Consider the following 20521-nt stretch of genomic DNA (forward strand, 5'->3'; position numbering starts at 1 on the left):
CAGTCCTGTCCTGGCCACAGCCTAAGACTGTAAAAGACCTGCAAAGGTTCCTAGGGTTTGCAAATTTCTACAATTTCATAAGGAACTTCAGTTCCATTGCAGCCCCTTTGACAGTGCTGTTACAAGAAGCACCCAGGCAACTGACCTGGACTTCCGACGCTATACGGGCCTTTGAAGAAATGAAGAAGCGTGTTATCTCTGCCTCTATCTTAAAGCACCCTAATTCCAAGTTGCCATTATTCCTAGAAGTCAATGCATTGGAAGTTGGGGAAGGGGTAGTGCTCTCACAGCAGTGACTTATTGCCTTGGCTCCAAGAACAGCAAGGCTGATGCTCTTTCTCAGTTGTTGGAGGTTTCTCCCAGTCTCACACCACCGGACACCATCCTGTCACTGGCGCAGCTGGTAGCTCCTATTCGTTGGGCTTTGTTGGATGACATCAAAGCGGCCCAACTTCAGGAACCTGGTCCCAGAAAACAGACACAGGACAAGGGATATGTCCCGTCCACCGTGCAGTCTGAGCTCTTACACTGGGCCCATGATGGTCCCAGTGCAGGGCACCCTAGAATGAACCACACATGTAAACTGCTCTCTGAGTGCTTTTGGTGGCCATCCATGAAGCAGAATGTAAGAGACTTCGTCCTCGCATGTGCCACGTGTGCCTAGGCCAATGTTCCATGACAGCATCCAGCAGGGCTCCTTGAACCACTGCCAGTCCCAAATTGTCCATGGTCCCATATAGCAGTTGACTTCATGACTGATCTACCTAGTTCAGAGGAGAACACTGCAATACTGGTAGTGATCAATCGCTTCTCTAAAGTCCGTCGACTTGTTCCATTGAAAGGGTTGCCCACTGCCCTGGAGACTGCAGAATTGTTGTTTCAACATGTCTTCCACTTGTACAGCATAGCAGAGGATGTTGTGTCTGAGGGGACCCCAGTTCACCTCAAGAATCTGGAAGGCCTTCTTTTCTTTTTACTTAGGTGTCTCAGTCAGCCTCTCCTCTGGCTATCATCCACAGTCCAATGGGCAGGTGAAGCGCCACAACCAGGAGATTGGGCATTACCTGCAGAGATACTGTGGCAGGAACTAAACTGATTGGAACAGATTCCTCCCCCTGGGCAGAGTATGCCCAAAACTCCCTAATCCATTCCTCCACTGGCCTAACCCCTTGTGTGTGCTAGGTTGCCAACCTCCATTGTTCCCATGGACGGCAGAAACCAGCGAAGTGCTGGCTGTGGATGACTGGTAAAAGAGGATTGAATGGGTGTGGAAGTCTGCACATCGCCGACTCCAGGAGACTGTGTCCTCCCAAAGGGAGAAGGCCGTAGAAGGTTCACCTGCGTACTCATGTCACTCATTTTAAAAACACGGTGCATCCATGTTAAAATTTACTGGACTTTTCCTCCTATGGTAACTTCATTTGTTAAAATACTCTCTTAAGCAACAGGAACTGGGGCCTTCCTCCAGATTAAATATGGAATGTAGTGTAGAAACAGTCACCCATTTTTCACTTGTTTCGGAAGAACAAAGGAAACTAAACTGCACTGCTGCCTTTGGACACAAGTTCAAATGCCAGCTGTAGTATCCTTGAGCAAGGTACACACACACATTGACTGAAACCGCTTGTCCCAAGCGGGGTCGCGGCGATCTGAAGCCTATCCCGGCAACACAGGGCGCAAGGCTAGAGGAGGAGGGGACACACCCAGGACGGGACGCCAGTCCGTCACAATGCACCCCAAGTGGGACTCAAACCCCAGACCTGCCAGAGAGCAGGACCTGGCTAAGCCAGCTGTGCCACTGCACCCTCCTGAGCAAAGTACTAACCCTCAAATTCCTCCACGAAAATTACCTAACTGTACAAATCGGTAAAAAATTGTAACTTAGTATTGTAAGCTGATATGGGGGAAAAGCACCAGATAAATGTAAATAACTCTTCTGAATGTTTTATTTCTTTGTAAAATGTTTCCAAGATACAGAAACTAAGCTCAGCATTCCTTTACTGCTGTTCTTGTGTTGCTGCTGTCTTTGTGCATACTGTGTCTTTGAAAACATTATATACTTGCCTTCACTAGCATTCACAGTGTGTGTTTATAAGAAACAAAATCTTTGAATAGTTTTTTTTGTTTTGTTTTCTCTTGGGGTGTTCTTTGAATAACTCTGATGTACAGTATATTACAATATAAAAGAAAACGTATAACTGTCAACCTACCCCTGTATAGAGGGCAGCTGCTAACATCTATAAAACAGAGCTATTTATTATAAAAAATGGCTCCTTAGAAGTTTGTATTCAACTTTAAGAACCACAGCTGAATAGCCCTCATTGTGCAGAGTCACCATTCAACATCTCTTCACCTCGGTAGGATGCCCTTATTGCCTGCTATTTTATACATCCTCACAGTTGTGTGATCAAATCCTTCTGGTCCAGTCGTTATAAAACACCTGGTATGCATGTGCTCCTGCTTATGTCAGAGCTGTAATTTTTATATTTTTTACCCTTTGCTCCATTTAGAATACTTCATAACAGTTGGGCTGACACATACACATTGTCTGAAACCACTTGTCCCGAGTAGGGGGTCGCGGTGAGCCGAAGCCTATCCTGGCAACACAGGGCACAAGGCTAGAGGGGGAGGGGACACACCCAGGATGGGATACCAGTCCGTCGCAAGGCACCCCAAGTGGGACTCAAACCCCAGACCCACTGGAGAGCAGGCCCTGGACAAACCTGCTGCGTTGCTACACCGCTACGCCACTGCGCCCCCCTTCAGTTGGGCTGACACAATCCTAAATTCAAGGTCCTCTTACTTTCCCTGAGGCAACTCAAAACACCAAGGAATGATGGTTTTGTGATAACACTATACCCAACACCTGATGCAAGCAAAACCTCAAATTCTAAAAATATAAGAATATTTTTAGATTTTAATGAGTGCTCCGCAGATGTCTTTTTTCTCATCCAATACTTGTTGATTCTGCAGTCAAGTGAACAACTTATGATGTGGTCTCACACACACCACAAAGTACCTGTTCAAAGCACTGGGGTCTACAAATGATTCCAACCTACATGTTGCCCTCAATCCCCTGCCCACCCTTACATCTTTCATAATCCATTTTCTGTAAAGTGGTATAAACTATGAAAGAGACAGCTCATAAAAGGTGACATGAGTATCAAATTATCTTTTCAAAATTCATTGGGATGCAATTCCACTTTCTTGTGTTTGTTTTTACCACCTTAATACAAATGCATATTAAATTGACTTGTTTAAGTTACAAATTCCTAACTCTGTTCTTTCTTCTTGTTGACCATTGCCTCGCTACATAAGACTTGAGGAGGCCGGTTGGTGGTGACAGCCCAATCCCATGCTGACTAAAGATGATGACCAACTGCCATGATGGATAAGATATACCATGCTGAGCTGGGAATTCAAGATATCATATAGCAACAATATCATTATTACTTGTTAACTTATTAACTGTCTTAGAATTGTTACTTAATCTAGAATGCTCAGGAGGGGTGGGCAACAACTGGCCCTTGGACCCTCAGAGGTTTTTCTCTCCCTCGATTTTCAGTTGGGAGTTTTTGTTCCTTTCCTCCGTGGCCAGTAGGCATACTTATAGCTTTATAAAAGTACTATATTATGGTAGTCATTAGTCAACTGTCTTCTTTGTTTCTTATCTGATGTATTTGTTGTGCTTGCCTTATGCTTGTGTTAAAGTGCTCTGTGTCACTGCATGAGAAGAGCGCTCTATGAAAAATAAATTGATTTGAATTGAACTGAATTGAATTAGGGCAATGCCAAAAACATTCTCTTGGAATTTTTGGAAAATACCCAGTTTAACCGACCTCACCACCTTGCACATGAAGTCCCAGAGAAAACATCCGGCATTGCCACTGCACAACTCAGGACCAAGGGGCTCAATCTCCTCCTCAACCACCACATCGACTCATAGCGTTCCAAGATGGGTATTTCATTGAGCATGTGAAGTGGGCACCTCCCGTAGTCGAGTAAGCCCAACGACATCTCAAGAACGATCAACAGTGAGTTCTTGTCCTAGACCCATCGCCCTCAGCACGTTAGACACCCTCCACCACAGCAAACAAACCAGCTCCACAAACTTAAACTATTCCATTTAACACCACCACACCTACTACGAAAAAACTGTTTCCCCATCTGCCACCAACTTTATAAACCCTTACAAACTACCCTCTGACCCACAACCCCAACTAACCTGCTCTCTTCTCATCCATAACCACTGACTCGCCGTCTTAGCAGCTTCAGACAGCTCCTTCACCACCACCCTTAGCTAGCAGCCTCTAACACCAAATTCCACCAACAGTGATGTAACTGATTTAGGCACAAATCCCCAATGCCTACCTTTACTGGTCTCACATGAGTGCGCCACCCACAGTTCCTTGCCTCCACCACCAAATTCACATACTTTTAACATTTTCCATTTAAACATACGGATATTAATGGTCTTCTCCTCTCCCAGTTCTCTAAACACTGTGGTTTTTAAACATCAGATCAATCAAGAAACTTCTCTCTGTTCTCAGTTTCTTTGTCCATATTAATCTTATCCTGTTTTCTTGTGCTTTCAGTATTTTCCCCAACAAGTTGTCCAAATTTCAAAACAGACTAAATTTTTCATTGTGGAAAATTTTTCAGTTCCCCAGTTGTTTCCAGACAAACTTTTTTTTATTGTGCTATAAGTGTGTGATGTGACCTTTGGTATTCACCGTTTTCTTTTAAACTGGAATAACCTGAAACCTAACCATCACAGTGTCACACGGAACCGAGGACGCGGGGATGGCTGGACCCAAGTGCAGGATCATTTGTCAGGAACCAAGGGGTCAGGCGAGTTCTCATTGTCAGGGATGGGTGAAGAGTTGGGCAATCGGTGGTCAGAGTGGGAGCAAGGATCCATGGAGGAAGTCAGGAGACAAGGTAAATAGTCAGAAGGCGGGGAATGAAGAATAGGAGCTAGGAACAAAGGAGAACAGGACATAGGTGCAAAAGGGACAATTGTCTCAGCGAGATTCCGCGAGTGTGAAAGGGCTGAGGATGGTCTTTTAAAGGAGAGTGCTTTGATTATCGTCCGGTGCTTGATCTGTGTCAGGTGCTGTCGATTGTGATGCGGGCATGGACATGACACAGAGTGAGTCCCAGACTCTCTGCAAAATTTTTGTGTTATGGAAAGTATCAAAAACAAAAATTATGTACGTGTGTTAAAATCTGCTTTTGCCTATAACAATCCATTTTGTGATAAAACTGCACTTTGTTCATGTTTTGGAAACAGGTTTCTTAATTAATTAATGTTAATAAAAGAGCATACATACAAACTCTCTTTTATATCTGTTTATTTTGTGGAAAAGCAGTGTTAAAAAAATACATACTGTTTTGGAAAAAAACTTCTAAATTATTATGGTCATATTACGATCTATATATTGAACACATACTCTTTTAATCAAAAAAAATTTTTAAAAATCCCAAATATTAGTCATATTCCCCCCCTTATTAGTACCTTATTCAATGCATGCACATGTAGAACCTATAACAGCCATCCTTTTCTTTATTTTTGTCTCCATAATGCACCTCAATGTGGTTGGTTTTCTTTCTGAAACCTTTCTGACAGTTAATTTTGTCTCCTTTCACCCTGATGGAAATTCAACACTAAGTCAATATTCTGAAATATACTGTCACTATCATTTTAACAATGCCTGCATTTGTCCTTGCTGGACACAGAGAAGCAAGCTTGTATTAAGAGACTGAGTGAAAATGGGGACTATTCTGAGACCAGGTCATATTTACACACACACCGTCTGAAACCACTTGGCCCAGAACGGGACACCAATCCATCACAAGGCACCCCAAGCAGGACTGGAACCTCAGACCCACCAGAAAGCAGGCCCTGGCCAATCACGCTGCGCCACTGCACCCCCAATCATATTTACATTTTACATTTATTTACTTATTTAGCTGACACTTTTCTCCAAAGTGACTTCCAATGAACTCTATGTAGTGTTACCAGCCCACACACCTTATTCACCAAGGTGACTTATACTGCTAGTACTGTACACTACTTATAATGGGTCACTCATCCATACATCAGTGGAACACACTCTCTCTGTCACTCACACACTATGGGTGAACCTGAACAGGATTATCTTTGGACTGTGGGAGGAAACCAGGGGACCTGGAGGAAACCCACGCAGACATGGGGAGAACACACAAACTCCACATAGACTGAGTGGGGATCGAACCCATGTCCTCTCACACCACCCAGGCACTGTGAGACAGCAGTGCTATATAAAGTCACACAGATACCAACAAGTTCTGTTGTTAGATGTGAAGCATTTTAGTCAAAGAACCATTGCTGATTACAGTATACATTTTTTTTTTTTTTACCAGAAATAAGCACATACTGTCATGCTAAAGTGAAAATGAACAACTGACTCAACAATGCCTCCCTTTCTGTGATGGCCTCTCAGTGGGAGACCAGCAGATAATGTGGCTAAGTCACCGTCAGTCATCAATCAACCCCCAGACAGGCTGTACCAAGTACAGCACAAGGAAATTAAATCTAGGAGATTAAGTCCAAAATAATAACTAGCAGAATTAATATAAACAAAACCCACGAGAAAGATAACCCTTGTAGAGAGAATGTGGCAAGAAATTATTTCAGCCTATCAGCCATTAAACAACTAAGAATGTCTGCTTCACCATGTATTCAGTCAGTCATTACCAATATTAGTTTTCACCTTAACACAGTCAGCGAGACAACAGCCACTGTGCATTTTCAAACCAACTGGTTGCCGCTATTCTTGACACCACCATGAAAGAATTTATCCTGTTTATTGAGTTCTATATTACATAACAGTCAAAGAGCAGTGTAACTTTAAGGCCAGTGTTCAAGTGTGTATTTCTCTGTGATTTTAACCAAAACAAATAAAACTTCAAAGAACAATGAGACAAAGAATGCACTCCGTTTTTTTCCAGTAATTTATACCAGACTGCCTAAGACATTTGTCGTCTTGCACATCTCTAATCTCGTTATTACTGAACTTTCTTTACTAATATGATAAATGATGATTTATGATAAAACAACTCAAAAAACAATGTAAAATTAAGAAGAGGTCATCATATGTTGTTGAAAAGTCTGAGCCTGATTAGCTTATGTCTTTGTAACTGGTGAAAAATCTGTGCGTGATTGGCTCATGACTTCTACATCATTATTAAAAAAGGCTGCACCTCAATGGCTTATGACCTTTGTATCATCTGGGAAAGGTCTACCCTGAAACACCCAAAAAAAGTGTAGTACCAGGAGCAGTAAGTCAATATAGGTAATATGGGTACAACTTTTCTACAGCCATTATAGCAAAAATCTATAAGTCGGACGTTCATATACCAGGGTATACAACAAGTGACAGAAGGCAATTATATTTTCAAGTGTGATGAATAATGAATATCATATAAGACTGATCAACACAGCAAGCTTCCAAGAGTCAATAGTCCAATATCAAATGGGAGTATTCATTCAATCAACAGTCCTTGATATAATAGCCATTTTAATCATGATCTTTGTTTCACCGAATAAACAAATACAGGAAAGTTACTTGCCGTCATTACTGACAATTACTTCTGCAAATGCAGGATCGTGGTGGTCAACAGAATACCCCGGAAGCACAGGGTTATAGGCTAGGAAGGGTACACTTTAGAACTGACTCTTGACAATTGATCACAGGGTAGCCACATACACACAATGAGCAATTTGGAGTTCTAAGTTCACCTGAAATGCATGTCTTTAGGCTGTAGAAGGAAACTGAAGCACCCAGAGGAAACCCACACAGAGGGAGAACATGCAAATTCCATACAGACTGAAGGAGGACAGGAAGTTGGCTTGATTGTACAGCTCCAGTACTATGAGGCACCCACAGTACTGACTGAACTATAATACGGGCCCACAGATAAACCAATGTCTATATATAAACAACATGAAACATGACTTTTTAATTACATTTTTGTTCTCATTTTATGCCAGAATATTTCTGAAACTAAATTTAAGAACTAAAATGCTTGTAGAAAGTGTTTACAAATACATTTTCACATAAAACTTCATAAGAACACCTTGTCCGTGCTCTTTCTATCCAAAAGCATTTAACTCCTGGGTACCAGAGTCTAATTTGAACTTCAAAGGAATGAGAGAGGAGCTATGATGCTGGTGGGAGACTGCATAGCCCGGGGGATGGGAGGAAACTGGGGCATGACAGAGCAAGAACCCAGCAAGTTTGAGGAGAAAGGCAGTGACTGCACACTGTGTCTGAATCCTCAGAACCTTCATGCTTCCCTCCTTTAAAGATTCTTCAGTGAGTCTGTAGCCAGGACGTTACACAGGTATACATCAGTTTTAATTATGTGTTGTGGCAGATGAATCTGACAGGAAATGCTGGGTAGGGGGAATTCTAGGAGACTAACAGCTCTTCACATGAAAGGGCATGCCCAAAGGTGACTCTTTCAGACACATTAGTGCCACAGCAGAGAACAAGCAGTGGTGAACTATGATATGAATGTGTCGTGCACTTAAAAAAAAAAAAAAAAAAAAAAAAAAAAGAAACTAAATTGTCTCATTTGTTACCTCTTTCCTGAACTAGCAGTTATAACATAAATCACCTGTCAGCAAGATGGACAGAATTTTATAAAACATTTTATTACTATGTATATATCTAAAATACTGATGAACTTTAGAGCTCATAAGCAAATGAAGAATATATTCCATGCATATTACTGTTTCATTTGTCTGTCATATGAGCAACAAACCACTGAGAAACCTAGATATTGTACACACTGCTGTATCTCAGACTGATTTCCATCATCCTAAAAAGAAGCTTAAGCGATTATCATTGATGAAGGATAGAAATACAACATAATTAATACATACAAGACCTACAAGCTCAATGCTCGTTTACTTGAACTTTCATGTTTTTGCCATACAAATCAAGCTAATTTCTACTTTCATAATTTTCTTGGCTGCTGTCTCCTTGGCATGCCGGTAGACTCAGGCAGAAGGCAGGCAGAGCTGTGGAGGGGAGGGGCAGACGAGTTGCCAGCTTTCATAGTTCTGGAGTAGAATCTCCACAGTAGTAACAGCATACCAGTTGGCATTCAGTGCCAAGCCTCAATGCAGGAAACTTACTCCACCTTTAATTAGGTCTACCAAGGAAGGGCTCATGTCTGCAGTCATAGGAGGAGGGTACCTAGGGGGCCAATTAGACCAAAATGAATTTCAGTTGTCAAAAGTGCAATGCTCATATAGTACTTCTTTCATGTGTCAGTTTAATATCTTAAAAATAAACAAACATTATAACAACACTGTTTTAAATCAAAAATTTAACAGCCATTCACACATTCATAAAAGGAACAAGGGAACAAAAATAATTACTTTCTGCAACATATTTCATGTCATCTTTCAATGTTTAAACATTATATAATTGCAGCTGAGGTTGCAGTTGGTTGCCTCATACTGTTAGTTTCAAATACTGCACTGCATCATTTAAATCATTCACATTTAGATAAAAAAAGTCTGATCCACAAGTGTCAAAATCATTTCAGAACGCAAGATAACATTTTTCCCCCAAAACAATTTGCCTGCATTAACTGGATGTTTGACCATCAGTATGCTTTATTTCAGGTTACATCATTATATTGGCAGATATGTTTTCCCTTGTAATTTATGAACTGAAATTCAGATTATTCAGGTGCATGAAAGGGAACTGTACTAATACTGTATTTGAGAGCCAATTAAACAAAAACCAACACACACTCCAACCTGCTACAGACTGGGTTTGACATCCCTGGAGGAACCCATGAGTTGTATGGAAACACCCTGCAGCTGAAACCCATGAGGACAATTCAAATCCCAGTGTTTTTGAGGTGAGAGGACTGAAAACCCATGATGGCAGCCTCAGCACTCCTAACAAAGATTAACAAACATCCAGGGAGAAGCTAACTCTGGCCTGTTGCTGTTGACACTGCTGGTTGCTGACCAAAGAAAAAAAATTTAAGCACACCACTGGGTCACTGGAGCAGTTCACAGCCCACAGGACAAATTAAATCGCATATGGACTACATGGAAGCATCGTTCACGACCGCATGATAATTACAATAAACTTTACAGGTGTGGATGGCTGGTTTGATTTGAATGAATTCTAAACTGTTTACAGGTTTTAAGACATAAAGCACTGGTTATTTGGGTGGGATTTGTGGGGATAAGAAATTTGTATAACTTGCTCTCACACACACACACTTTCAGAACCACTTGTCCCATACGGGGTCACGGGGAACCAGAGCCTACCCAGTAACATAGGGCATAAGGCCAGAGGGGGAGGGGACACACCCAGGACGGGACACCAGTCCATCACAAGGCACCCCAAGCAGGACTCGAACCCCAGACCCACTGGAGAGCAGGACTGTGGTCCAACCCACTGCGCCACCGCACCCCTGCTGACTTGCCATCATCTATACTGAATTAAATCATAAGAGTGCCATCACATGGATATGCTTTTTTTTTTGGGGGGAATAATCCTCTTTGGATAATATAGCATTTAACAACCTGTGCTTATTGTGGAAACCTGTGTAATGTCATAGTAACAATTACAAAAGAATTGTTCTGGCAGGACCCTGAACAGCAAGGCTGATTGTGGAAGGAAAACAGAGCACCAATAGGAAACTCACAAAAATGCAAACCTGACCCTGGAGACAGATTAGATTCATTAATTTCATGTAAATGTATAATCAGCCTTATCTCAGAGTGACACATTCTCCAGAGTATCACATCAAAATTGCAACTATGAATAAGCATTACTGTTACTCTTTATTTAGCTGATTCCTTTATCCAATGTCACATTATTACATAAGTATACAATGGTTTACCCATTTAAAATACTCAGGTATTGTCACTGAAGCAATTCAAGGTAAGTACTAAAGCACAAGAAGGGATTCATACTCAGGACTGTACCTTTACTCATCTGATCTTCCCCAAAACAACTTAACACTTAATCGATATAGAAAAAAAGAACTTCTTTTCAGAGTGGACAATCGCTGTTAAAATAATACTGTCTCAAGGTTCCCACTGAACAGGTGGGAGTTTCTCTTAGTGTTATTACATTTTGAGTTATTGTAATAGTGGTGTAAACTTACATTTTGTTTTAAAGCAGTGACTGCCCTTACCTTTCTGTAGACAAGCATGTTTGGGGATTCATCCACCACCCCATTGCCATTCTGGCCACAGCTGTTTCTCTGAGCCATGGTGGGAATTGTTCAGTAGGCCTGATATTGTTCAGTGCTCTGGAGAGAGACCGTTACACAGAAATGGAGGATTATGCATGAATGAACTACATCAAATACAGATAAATTTAATGCTATTTGATTGTTACTAGGTCAGTATCATAATGATGATGTATGGGCTTTATTATTATTATTATTATTATTATTATTATAACCAGTTTTGCAAACAGATCTTTTTAGTTTCAGCAACTACCCATACTATGCTGTCTGTGTTTGATTGTCAGCATGTCAGAAGTGATCAAAAAGACATAATTTACTCTAACAAATACGTCAAGCCATTAAACAAGCAGCAAATTCCAATATCTTTTACTGGAAGGCAGCTACATGATGTACATGTGCCAAGGCAAAGAGAAGGTGGGACAGTGATAATTTATTTAAAAGCGACGCATTTCTGCATTTCCCGCCAACAATGTCGGAGCAAATTCTTTATTTGTACATTTTTGGCAGATGATATTTCCATTACTACTTACTTAACCGTAGGAGCACCACGCAGGTGTCACCTAGGAATACCAAAGAAAGATTTCTGCATTTGAATTTGCAAATATAAATTTGTCTGCCATATGGATTTGCCTCACTGTGACAAGTCTTCTGAATTTGCTTCCTGAGGCGGGAGGCGATTCAATCCAGGACCGGGGGCGGAGGAAGAGCTAACACATGATCATGAGCACGCAGCACCTAGCTAGTCTGTCATGACTCAATAAAACATAAAACTGATAAACCTATAGCCTATAGTATAGGCTATAATATAAATAAGCTTCGTTCGACTTTTTGATTTACCTCAGGACACGCACAATCTGCCGGCCAGTGGTTGAGCGAAGCGCAGGTCGTCAGCTGGAAGACGCTGGAACGCAGCGGCAATTCATTGGCACCCACTCCAGTCTGGCACGAGACACGCACTCATACTGCTTACCTCGGCTGAAAGCAAGCGGGATAAGGCGCGCGACACAGGCGGCTTTATGTGAGCGCGCTTTACGTATAGGCGATCACGTGGCCAAGGATCGGACGTCAAACTGTGGCGAGATGCAAAAAAACGTAACGTGACGTATTGATTCTCTACACCAGTGCAGAAGTGGATGTTTATTTTCCCTAGATAGTTTCGCCAAAAGTCCACAGGTAGAATTTGAACAATAATGTTAGCTGCACTCTGTTATTATTTATCCATTAACGTTGTGAATAACATATCATAGTTAAATTATTTTTTCTTCTAGGTTTTCTTCACACATGACTGGTCTGCTCTGTGTGTTGTCCCCGTTCTGGTTCTCCGAGTAATAATTCAAGCAGTGCGAGAAGCCTGCTATTACTCCAACTTCTGGAAGGAGGGGTGGTATTACTTTCGTTTCCTAAATCTCATAAAATCTTCTAATCAAATTATACACTATTTTCTGTATTAATTGATGCGAAAACAGCAGACAGTAGTGTTTCGGACTGTCACTGCAGTCCTCAGGTAAGGTTCAGGTTCCAGTCCCACTCCTGCTGCACTGCCTTGATCAGGTGTTTACCCTCAATGAATAAGTAAGAATCCTCTGCTGCATGAATGGGTAAATAATTGTGACATTGCCTGTCAAACACTGTAGGTCACCTTGGACAAAGGCATCAGTAAAATAAAAGTGTGATTAATAATATCAGTCACCAAAAACTGTGAACTTTCAGTTTCACTTTTATTCAGTAAAGATTAATATCCATAACAGAATAGATTTGTAGCTGCCTTTGAGAAAATAAGCAAGTTAAATGCAAGAGTGAAGTGATGTGGTCACAAAGTCTTTTCAGTTATACAGGTGGAAGTACAAGTAGGAGATTAAAGGTAGCGTAGTGGTGGCTAAGGACTTACAACCTGCTGCGTGCTGATTGAATACCTACTCCTTTTTACAACTTAAACATGCTATTTGCCCTACTTTATGCCCAAAAAATGAACTTGTAGGAAGCTGGTAAATTAAATTACAGTAATAGACATATCAACCATTATGTTTTATCCTTGGAATCAAGGGAGATGCTTCAAACCACTGAGGACTTACATGAATTAATTTAGCTGACATGTTTCTCCAAAATAGGGGTGCGGTGGCGCAGTGGGTTGGACTGCAGTCCTGCTCTCTGGTGGGTCTGGGGTTCGAGTCCCACTTGGGGTGCCTTGCGGCGGACTGGCGTCCTGTCCTGGGTGTGTCCCCTTCCCCCTCTGGCCTTACGCCCTGTGTTGCCGGGTAGGCTCCGGTTCCCCGTGACCCCGTACGGGACAAGCGGTTCTGAAAATGTGTGTGTGTGTGTGTGTGTGTTTCTCCAAAGCAACTTAAAATACTAAGCCATCTACAAGTATACACCCATTTAGACCAGAACCTTTTCAGTTAATTTATTTGTGGAAGAGTAATACTGCAGTCATATGGGATTTGAACCCACAACCTCTAGATCTGGGGGGAAGGTACTAGCCACTATATTACCAGGTGCTGTTGATATGTTGACCAAGTTTCCTCCGTAGCAGTGACAGAAATTCAACCTGGACCTGTTTCAAGGTGAGAAACAACGGTTTAATGAAAAAAAATTTTCTTGACTTTTTTAGAAGCTATGCTTTCATCCACAGAGCAGCCACAAAGTGAATAATCAATACATTAAAGATTGTAACTCATGTTTTAATTGTATTTTAATGTTTTACTGAAAAGGAAGCAAGGACATTTATAAACCAATTTTGATGTGGAGAACTCATTTACAGCAAATTTACTGTACACCCAAGCAACAATGAATTACATTTATATGTGTTATTAGAAGATATTATTAATCCAAAGTGATTTACATAGGTTTACATTGCAGTGCATTCCTCATAACATCCACAGCAAAGTTAATTTTCAGAATGAACCAGCTTGTGATCTTCCACACTCTTTCAGATATTTGTTTACTTATCATAGAATGGAGATCTCCTTGTTTTACTGAGACACAGAACTGACTTAACTTTGAATTTATACTTTGAACAGGGATTTACTGAATAAGTCAACAGTATAATATATACTTGAATAATATTAACTTTGAATAAGGTATTGCATGAGATTGATATAGCATGCATCTCAGAAATAACAGCCCCAAACACTAGACTTTGTGTAACACCTCACTAAGTTATATCACACTTTACAATATTGAAAAATGGAAAAGTTTTATTGAAAAGTTACTTAGTTTCTGGGGGGTGCAGTAGTATAGCTGGTTGGGCTAGGGTTTGCTGTGTGGCGGGCCTGGTGTTCAAGTCCTGCTTGGGGTGCCCTGTGGTGAACTGGTGTCCTGTCTGAGGTGGATCCCCTCCCCTCTAGTCTTGTGCCCTGTGCTGCTGGGTTAGGCTCCAGTTTGCTGCAACCCTGTTTAGGAAAAGTGGTTGTAGACATTGGGTACATGTTGTATTCAGCTTCTTCCAGCTTTTTTCTTCTCTAGAGAGACTCTTGCAGTACAGATATAGCCCTTCTGGCACACTGAGTAAAGTGACCAAGATGATATGGTTCATATTAAATATTCCTCCAGCCAGTTACAAGTATGCAGGCAAAGATTAAGTAATTTAACCTCAGATGATTTATATTTCATACTCTGACAAAGGGTGATAGTTGTCATTTTAAATACCACAGACCTGCAAAGACTTTTTGGAAATAAACATTTACGTGTGTCTTGGGGACCTACTGGCACAGCGGGTAAAGATGGTACCTCACCCCTCTTGATCTGCTCAGCTAGTGTGGGACTTGAGCGTGGGTGTCTGGAGTTCACATGTTTTTCCCAGTATTTGCATCACCTATACTCATCCATGGAGGAAGACGCTGGCAAACCACTGCAGTATCTCCCTTGCTTTGGAAACCATGCAAGGGGTTGTTATAAGTCAAAGTCAACTTAATGGCATATCATCCATATTTTAATTATTCCTAAGGTACTCTTGGTTTTTGGAATTCAAAAGCTAGCTTTTAAACAATACATAGGAATTTTGTTTGTTTGTTCGTTCGTTCATTCATTCATTCATTCATTCATTCATTCATTCATTTGTTCATTCATTCAATATTAAACCACATATTAAACATACTCATTTGGACTAAGAAGTTACGCTATTTCCCAACTACTTCAGGTTGTGCAAAAATGTACCAAATATAGCTATTTATATCACCTTCACAGCCCCGTGGAAACTTAAACTATAAAAGTCATACAAATAATCGGAACAAATAGACACACAGATGTCAAAGAAGTCATACAATACCTTGCATAAAACCAATTGCAGTTCTGTGAAACTGTGACCCTCTTGACCTTTGGAAACTGCCAAACTGCAGTTTATCAATAATCTTAGTCAGATAAGAAAACCTTTTCTATAGAATTTCCTGCTGGAACAAGTAGATGATCATGCCACTGGATCGAGAAGGGGGTTCTCTTTTCAGTCACTGTATACTGATATCCTTATATCATTTAGTCACACCAAACCAAGGGGTACAAAATTATTTGATAAATTAACAGAACAACAAGTGATAGACTCTCAGTGTGATAGAATAACCAAAACACCTGAAAGTGGAGTAGATACCATGGCAGCTTATAACAGGCACTGGTTGTGGATTTCATGCTTCTGTTCCACTACTCAGCAAGTTTGGCTCCAGAAGACTGCTCAGTTTTAACATCAGGTTTGTTTGGATGAACTTCTACTGAACTTGGGTTCATCTCCCCTGTGGCCACTAAAGAGACCTGTGGTCATATTGTCAAGGTTGTCCACATCTTTCACACATATATGTGCACACATTGGATACAAAATACATCTAGATACCTTTGTAGATAAACATTATTCATTTTGCTGAAATGCTTCGAGATTGTTTCACTGGGAATTGAGCTGTTTATTATTCCATTTTGATTCATCTCTTAAGCTCATGTAAGGTGTAAATGTTCATGCACCATAACTTTATGATCATGCTTGGATAAGCCTTTACACAGCTGCTATTCCTGTATTGTACATAAATGTCTGTGTACCTTAAAAAAATAAATAAATAAATTGTAGGAAGGTGGTCAGGATTCATCTGTTCTGAGTTTTATGCAGCTTCTCGTGTGATGAACACTGGTGCATATAGTTGAAAGAAACTAACTTTACTTAAGAATAAGATGTCTGCAACTATGTCTCTTTCACCTAATGTAATGCACAAAGTGTATTCTCTGAGATGCATGTTGCTTTGGAGAAAAGCGTCTGCTAAATGAATAAATGTAAATGTTAATGATTGATTGATCAGTTTTTTTTAATGGTGGATCAATGATAGATTATTCATGACAGTTCAAACATCAGGAGTGAATATACAATTAAATACAGTTGCACATGCTGGTACCCACAGGAAAATGTGTATTAGCCTTCATATTAAAAATGTCATTCAATTCTCCTGGACAATCTGATGACAGTTCTCCAGTCATAATCTATTTTCCAACCCTGAAGCTAAAAAGCCTTTCAGCCAGAGGCAACAGGAGGATCTCAAGGTCTTGAACAGTCAAAATCATGAAAATGTTACTTCTACACATATTTGTTTGACTCTCATTTTTGTCAGTGTTGTGAGTATACATGGTGTGCTGATTTTTTGGCTGGACTTAATTTCTCTGTTAAAGTAGTTAAATGGATTTCAACTCACCAAGCACTGTGGCTGAAAAGCTTTTCTAGTTCACAGAAATAATTTTCTAAGATTTTATGTATTTAAAATTGGCCTTACCAAACTAATTTAACATTACAGCCTAATTAACCTGTATGACATAGTATCTAATAGGCAGAGATTTCCCCTCTTTCTTTTTGTTTTTTTTTTTAGTGGTATTATCATTTCTCTTTAAAGTGACAAACTGCATATGGATTACAGATTATTGAGTCATACATGCCCTACTTCTTCCTCCATTATGCAACACATCATGCAACTTAATGCAAACGCTTCTCATATTTCCGCCACAGGGTATGTGCAGAGGACGGTCTTAAAAAGAAGGTCATTTTACTCATTTCATGCTAACTGTGAAGTTAGACACAGAGAACATGAAGACTGACTTAAGAGAGGTAAAAAAGGATGACTTTAGTTCTCATATTATACCTTTTTGTCATAAATTACTGTAAATTATGACATTCAACTGTATCTCAGTTAAACTGCTAAAAAAACTGTCAACTGTGTCAGAGTCAATCCTTGATTGACTATACATAGAAAACCCAGGTTTTTGCTGTAAAGTCATTTCAAAAGCATCAATGTACTGTACCAATCCTGTCATTGTAAGTAGAAGAAATTAGAGAAATTGCATGGCAAATGGTCTGGAACTGAAAACCAGCATCTGGCCTCCTAAGAATGAAGCATAAATTACAACATGATAAAGTACTGTACATCACACACAGTCTGAAACTGCTTGTCTCGAGCGGGACTGCGGCAAAACAGAGGCTAACCCGGCAACACAGGGTGCAAGGCTGGAGGAGACACACCTTAGACAGGATGCCAGTCAGTCACAAGGCACCCCAAGCAGGACTTGAATCCCAGACCTGTCAAAGAGCGGGACCTAGCCAAGCTCGCTGTGTCACCACACCCCCTAAAGTACATCAGTGATTTAAAAAAAACTTTCAGGAAACCAGTTAAATACATAGAGTAGCAGATGTTTCACTGTTTTTCTGATACACCTGCTTATGGTGGTATTTATGGCATCTGGCCCATATTCTCACCAAGAATGGTGACTTTTAGCCTCGTTCCATCTTTAAGTGCGTTTCTGGCAATTGTCATCTCCTGCAGAGTGTAAATGATTATGGCATTCATTTTACACACTTTTTACACACTTACACCAATATTCGGATCTCCCCAGGCTATCCTACAGCTTATTTTATAAGTCCTTGACAGGAATTTTATAATGATTTAACCAAATGCAGAAGAGTATCTTTTCTAGAGTAATTCAGAGTATCCAATGCTCAGGAATACTAAAGCTAACTGAAGGTTAGCTATTGTTCAGTAATATATGACATTTCTAAAGGCAACTTAGGGCATGGACTTGTGAAAAGTGAGCTTATAATAACAGTACTCGCTCTACGCATTTTGTCTTTCCTGTGTTTTTCGTATCTTACAAATGTAATGTGACAAATCTGGATATTTAGGTAATAAAAATAAATTCACTTGTTTGACAAATATACTCCTTTTACATTAGAAGATCATGAAGTTGACAGTAAGACCCACTATCAGTTATTTTTAATTTAAAAGATACAACTTGCTAAATTACCAATTAAAGTTCCTAATTTACTACCCGAGTTTTACCAGCTTTTGCCTGCATTTACTGCCCAAGTTGTGTCACAGCGCCTGGGTGGTGTGACAGAACGTGGGCTCAGTCTTAGTGGAGTTTGCATGTTCTCATCATGTCTTCCCTGGTTTCCTCCAGGTGTTCCGGTTTCCTCCTACAGTTCAAAGACATGCTGTTCAGGTTCCCGCATGGTGTGTGAGTGACAGAGAGAGTGTGTTACACTGATGTATGGATGAGTGACCCATTGTAAGTAGTGTAAGTCACCTTGGTGAATAACGTGTGTGGACTAATGACACTACATAGAGTTCAGTGGAAGTCACTTTTGGAGAAAAGCATCTGCAGAATAAATAAATGTAAATGTATTACTAGACAGAAAATTTGTCTGTGTTCACAGTGGCCTTTCTTCAGCAAATGACCTTATGCAGCCATCTAGTGGTATGCTGACAAGAGATAAGCCAAAACCCCTTACACCAATGCAGAATAAATTCACGTATTCATGATTACGTGGTTGAAAGGTATAAAGAGCCCACTAATCTCATTGTTTAATTGAGCGTAGTAAAACTAATCTGTAACATTTTAAATGTTCCCTTGTACAGTTTTATTTCATCCTACTTATGGTGAATGTATACTTGTCTATTTATGTGGCTGACATGGACATTTTCACTGAAAATAAATTGTTGAAATGAAATTCATACTTCTATTTAAACCGTTCACACACACACACACACAGAGTATACATACAAGTGTGGCAAAAAGTGTGGGTGAATTTATTGCGTGAATTGAGAATTCTGAATTACTTCTTTAAAAACATGAAACATAATTTCATGTATTTGCAAAAAATTCTAACCCATTTCTATACCTTCAGGTTAAAAGTACAAACCCACTGCACTTGCTGTTATGTTTATGTAAATGTAGCCACTAGACAGACATTCAGTTATGTGCCATATGTGTGTAAAGAAACATTTCCTATGATTTTACTCACCATATTATATCCCCATACACATCTTATACATCTTATTTTTGCTACCAGATTATTTCTTTATTTTTCTTCCAATTAATAAAATTTTTACTGCAATTAAATTATTTGTAAGTGTTCAGAATTGCAATATGGCAAGCTATTACTTATATGTTTCACAGCCCGGACCATGGCCCAGCAGAGTGTACCTGATGAGAATTAGGAGCAAGTGTAAAGGAAGCAACTCCACCCCTCTTAAGAGGTGGAATCTCATAGAGGCAGTTGCCTTACCTGTGTTCCTACCTGCATCCAGCACCCTGTTTTCTGCATCCTGCCCCCTGCTCCTGCCTCCTCCAGTTTCGTCTTCGCCTGGACCTGTATCACGGATAAGGTTTGCACCTCAGCTTGGACCCGCGCTTTGTTCTTTGACTTCGACTTCGGATTTGCCCCACACCACAAACCATCTCCTTAAATAAAAACTGCACCCTCTCGTTTCCCTGTTTTCTCTGTGTATGACAATATGAATGTAATCCATTATTACTGTATTCCATTTTCTTTGTAATATAGGCCTTGCGTGAGGTGGACTTGCTGTGATTAAAGAGATCCAAACATTTAATGTCTCAATGAGTTCTTTCTTTGTACATCCAGCAGGTGGAGAAAATACTTAAGTTTAGAGTAAACATGGTTCTCAAACCTGTTAAGGTAAACATGAGTGCACAGCTGGAAGGCTGGAGTCCTACAGGTTATACAAGTAACAGTTATATAGCCTAAAATGCCCAGATTGATCACTGAAACACCAGGTGAGATGGCAGACTACCTACTTAATTACTTCAGTCTAATAAATAATAACTGAGCCTGAACAAAATCAGCACTTAAAAATACACATCTCATTGCTTTCAGTTTGAAAAAAGTACATGTATATTATATAAACAGATTAAACGTTCATCTGGTCATTCATAGATTTTTTTATTTTGCATATATAAACTTTGGAAATGATCCTGGTGTAGCCAAAAAATT

At 40.2% G+C, this 20521-nt stretch overlaps 1 protein-coding gene across 1 annotated transcript in view; it reads right to left on the bottom strand.

Annotated features, from left to right (window-relative positions):
- Positions 1-12325, bottom strand: part of LOC108932776 (regulator of G-protein signaling 7-like) — a 63069-nt gene extending 50744 nt beyond the window's left edge. The window contains exons 1-3 of the mRNA XM_018749347.2: positions 12115-12325; positions 11808-11837; positions 11221-11337 (exon numbers count right to left, since the gene is read on the bottom strand). Coding sequence (XP_018604863.1) covers positions 11221-11298 — 78 coding nt within the window. The 5' untranslated portion in view covers positions 11299-11337; positions 11808-11837; positions 12115-12325. The remainder of the gene's footprint in view (positions 1-11220; positions 11338-11807; positions 11838-12114) is intronic.
- Positions 12326-20521: the final 8196 nt, after the last annotated feature.

This window comes from Scleropages formosus, chromosome 4 (assembly GCF_900964775.1).
Source record: "Scleropages formosus chromosome 4, fSclFor1.1, whole genome shotgun sequence".
Lineage (NCBI taxonomy): Eukaryota > Metazoa > Chordata > Actinopteri > Osteoglossiformes > Osteoglossidae > Scleropages > Scleropages formosus.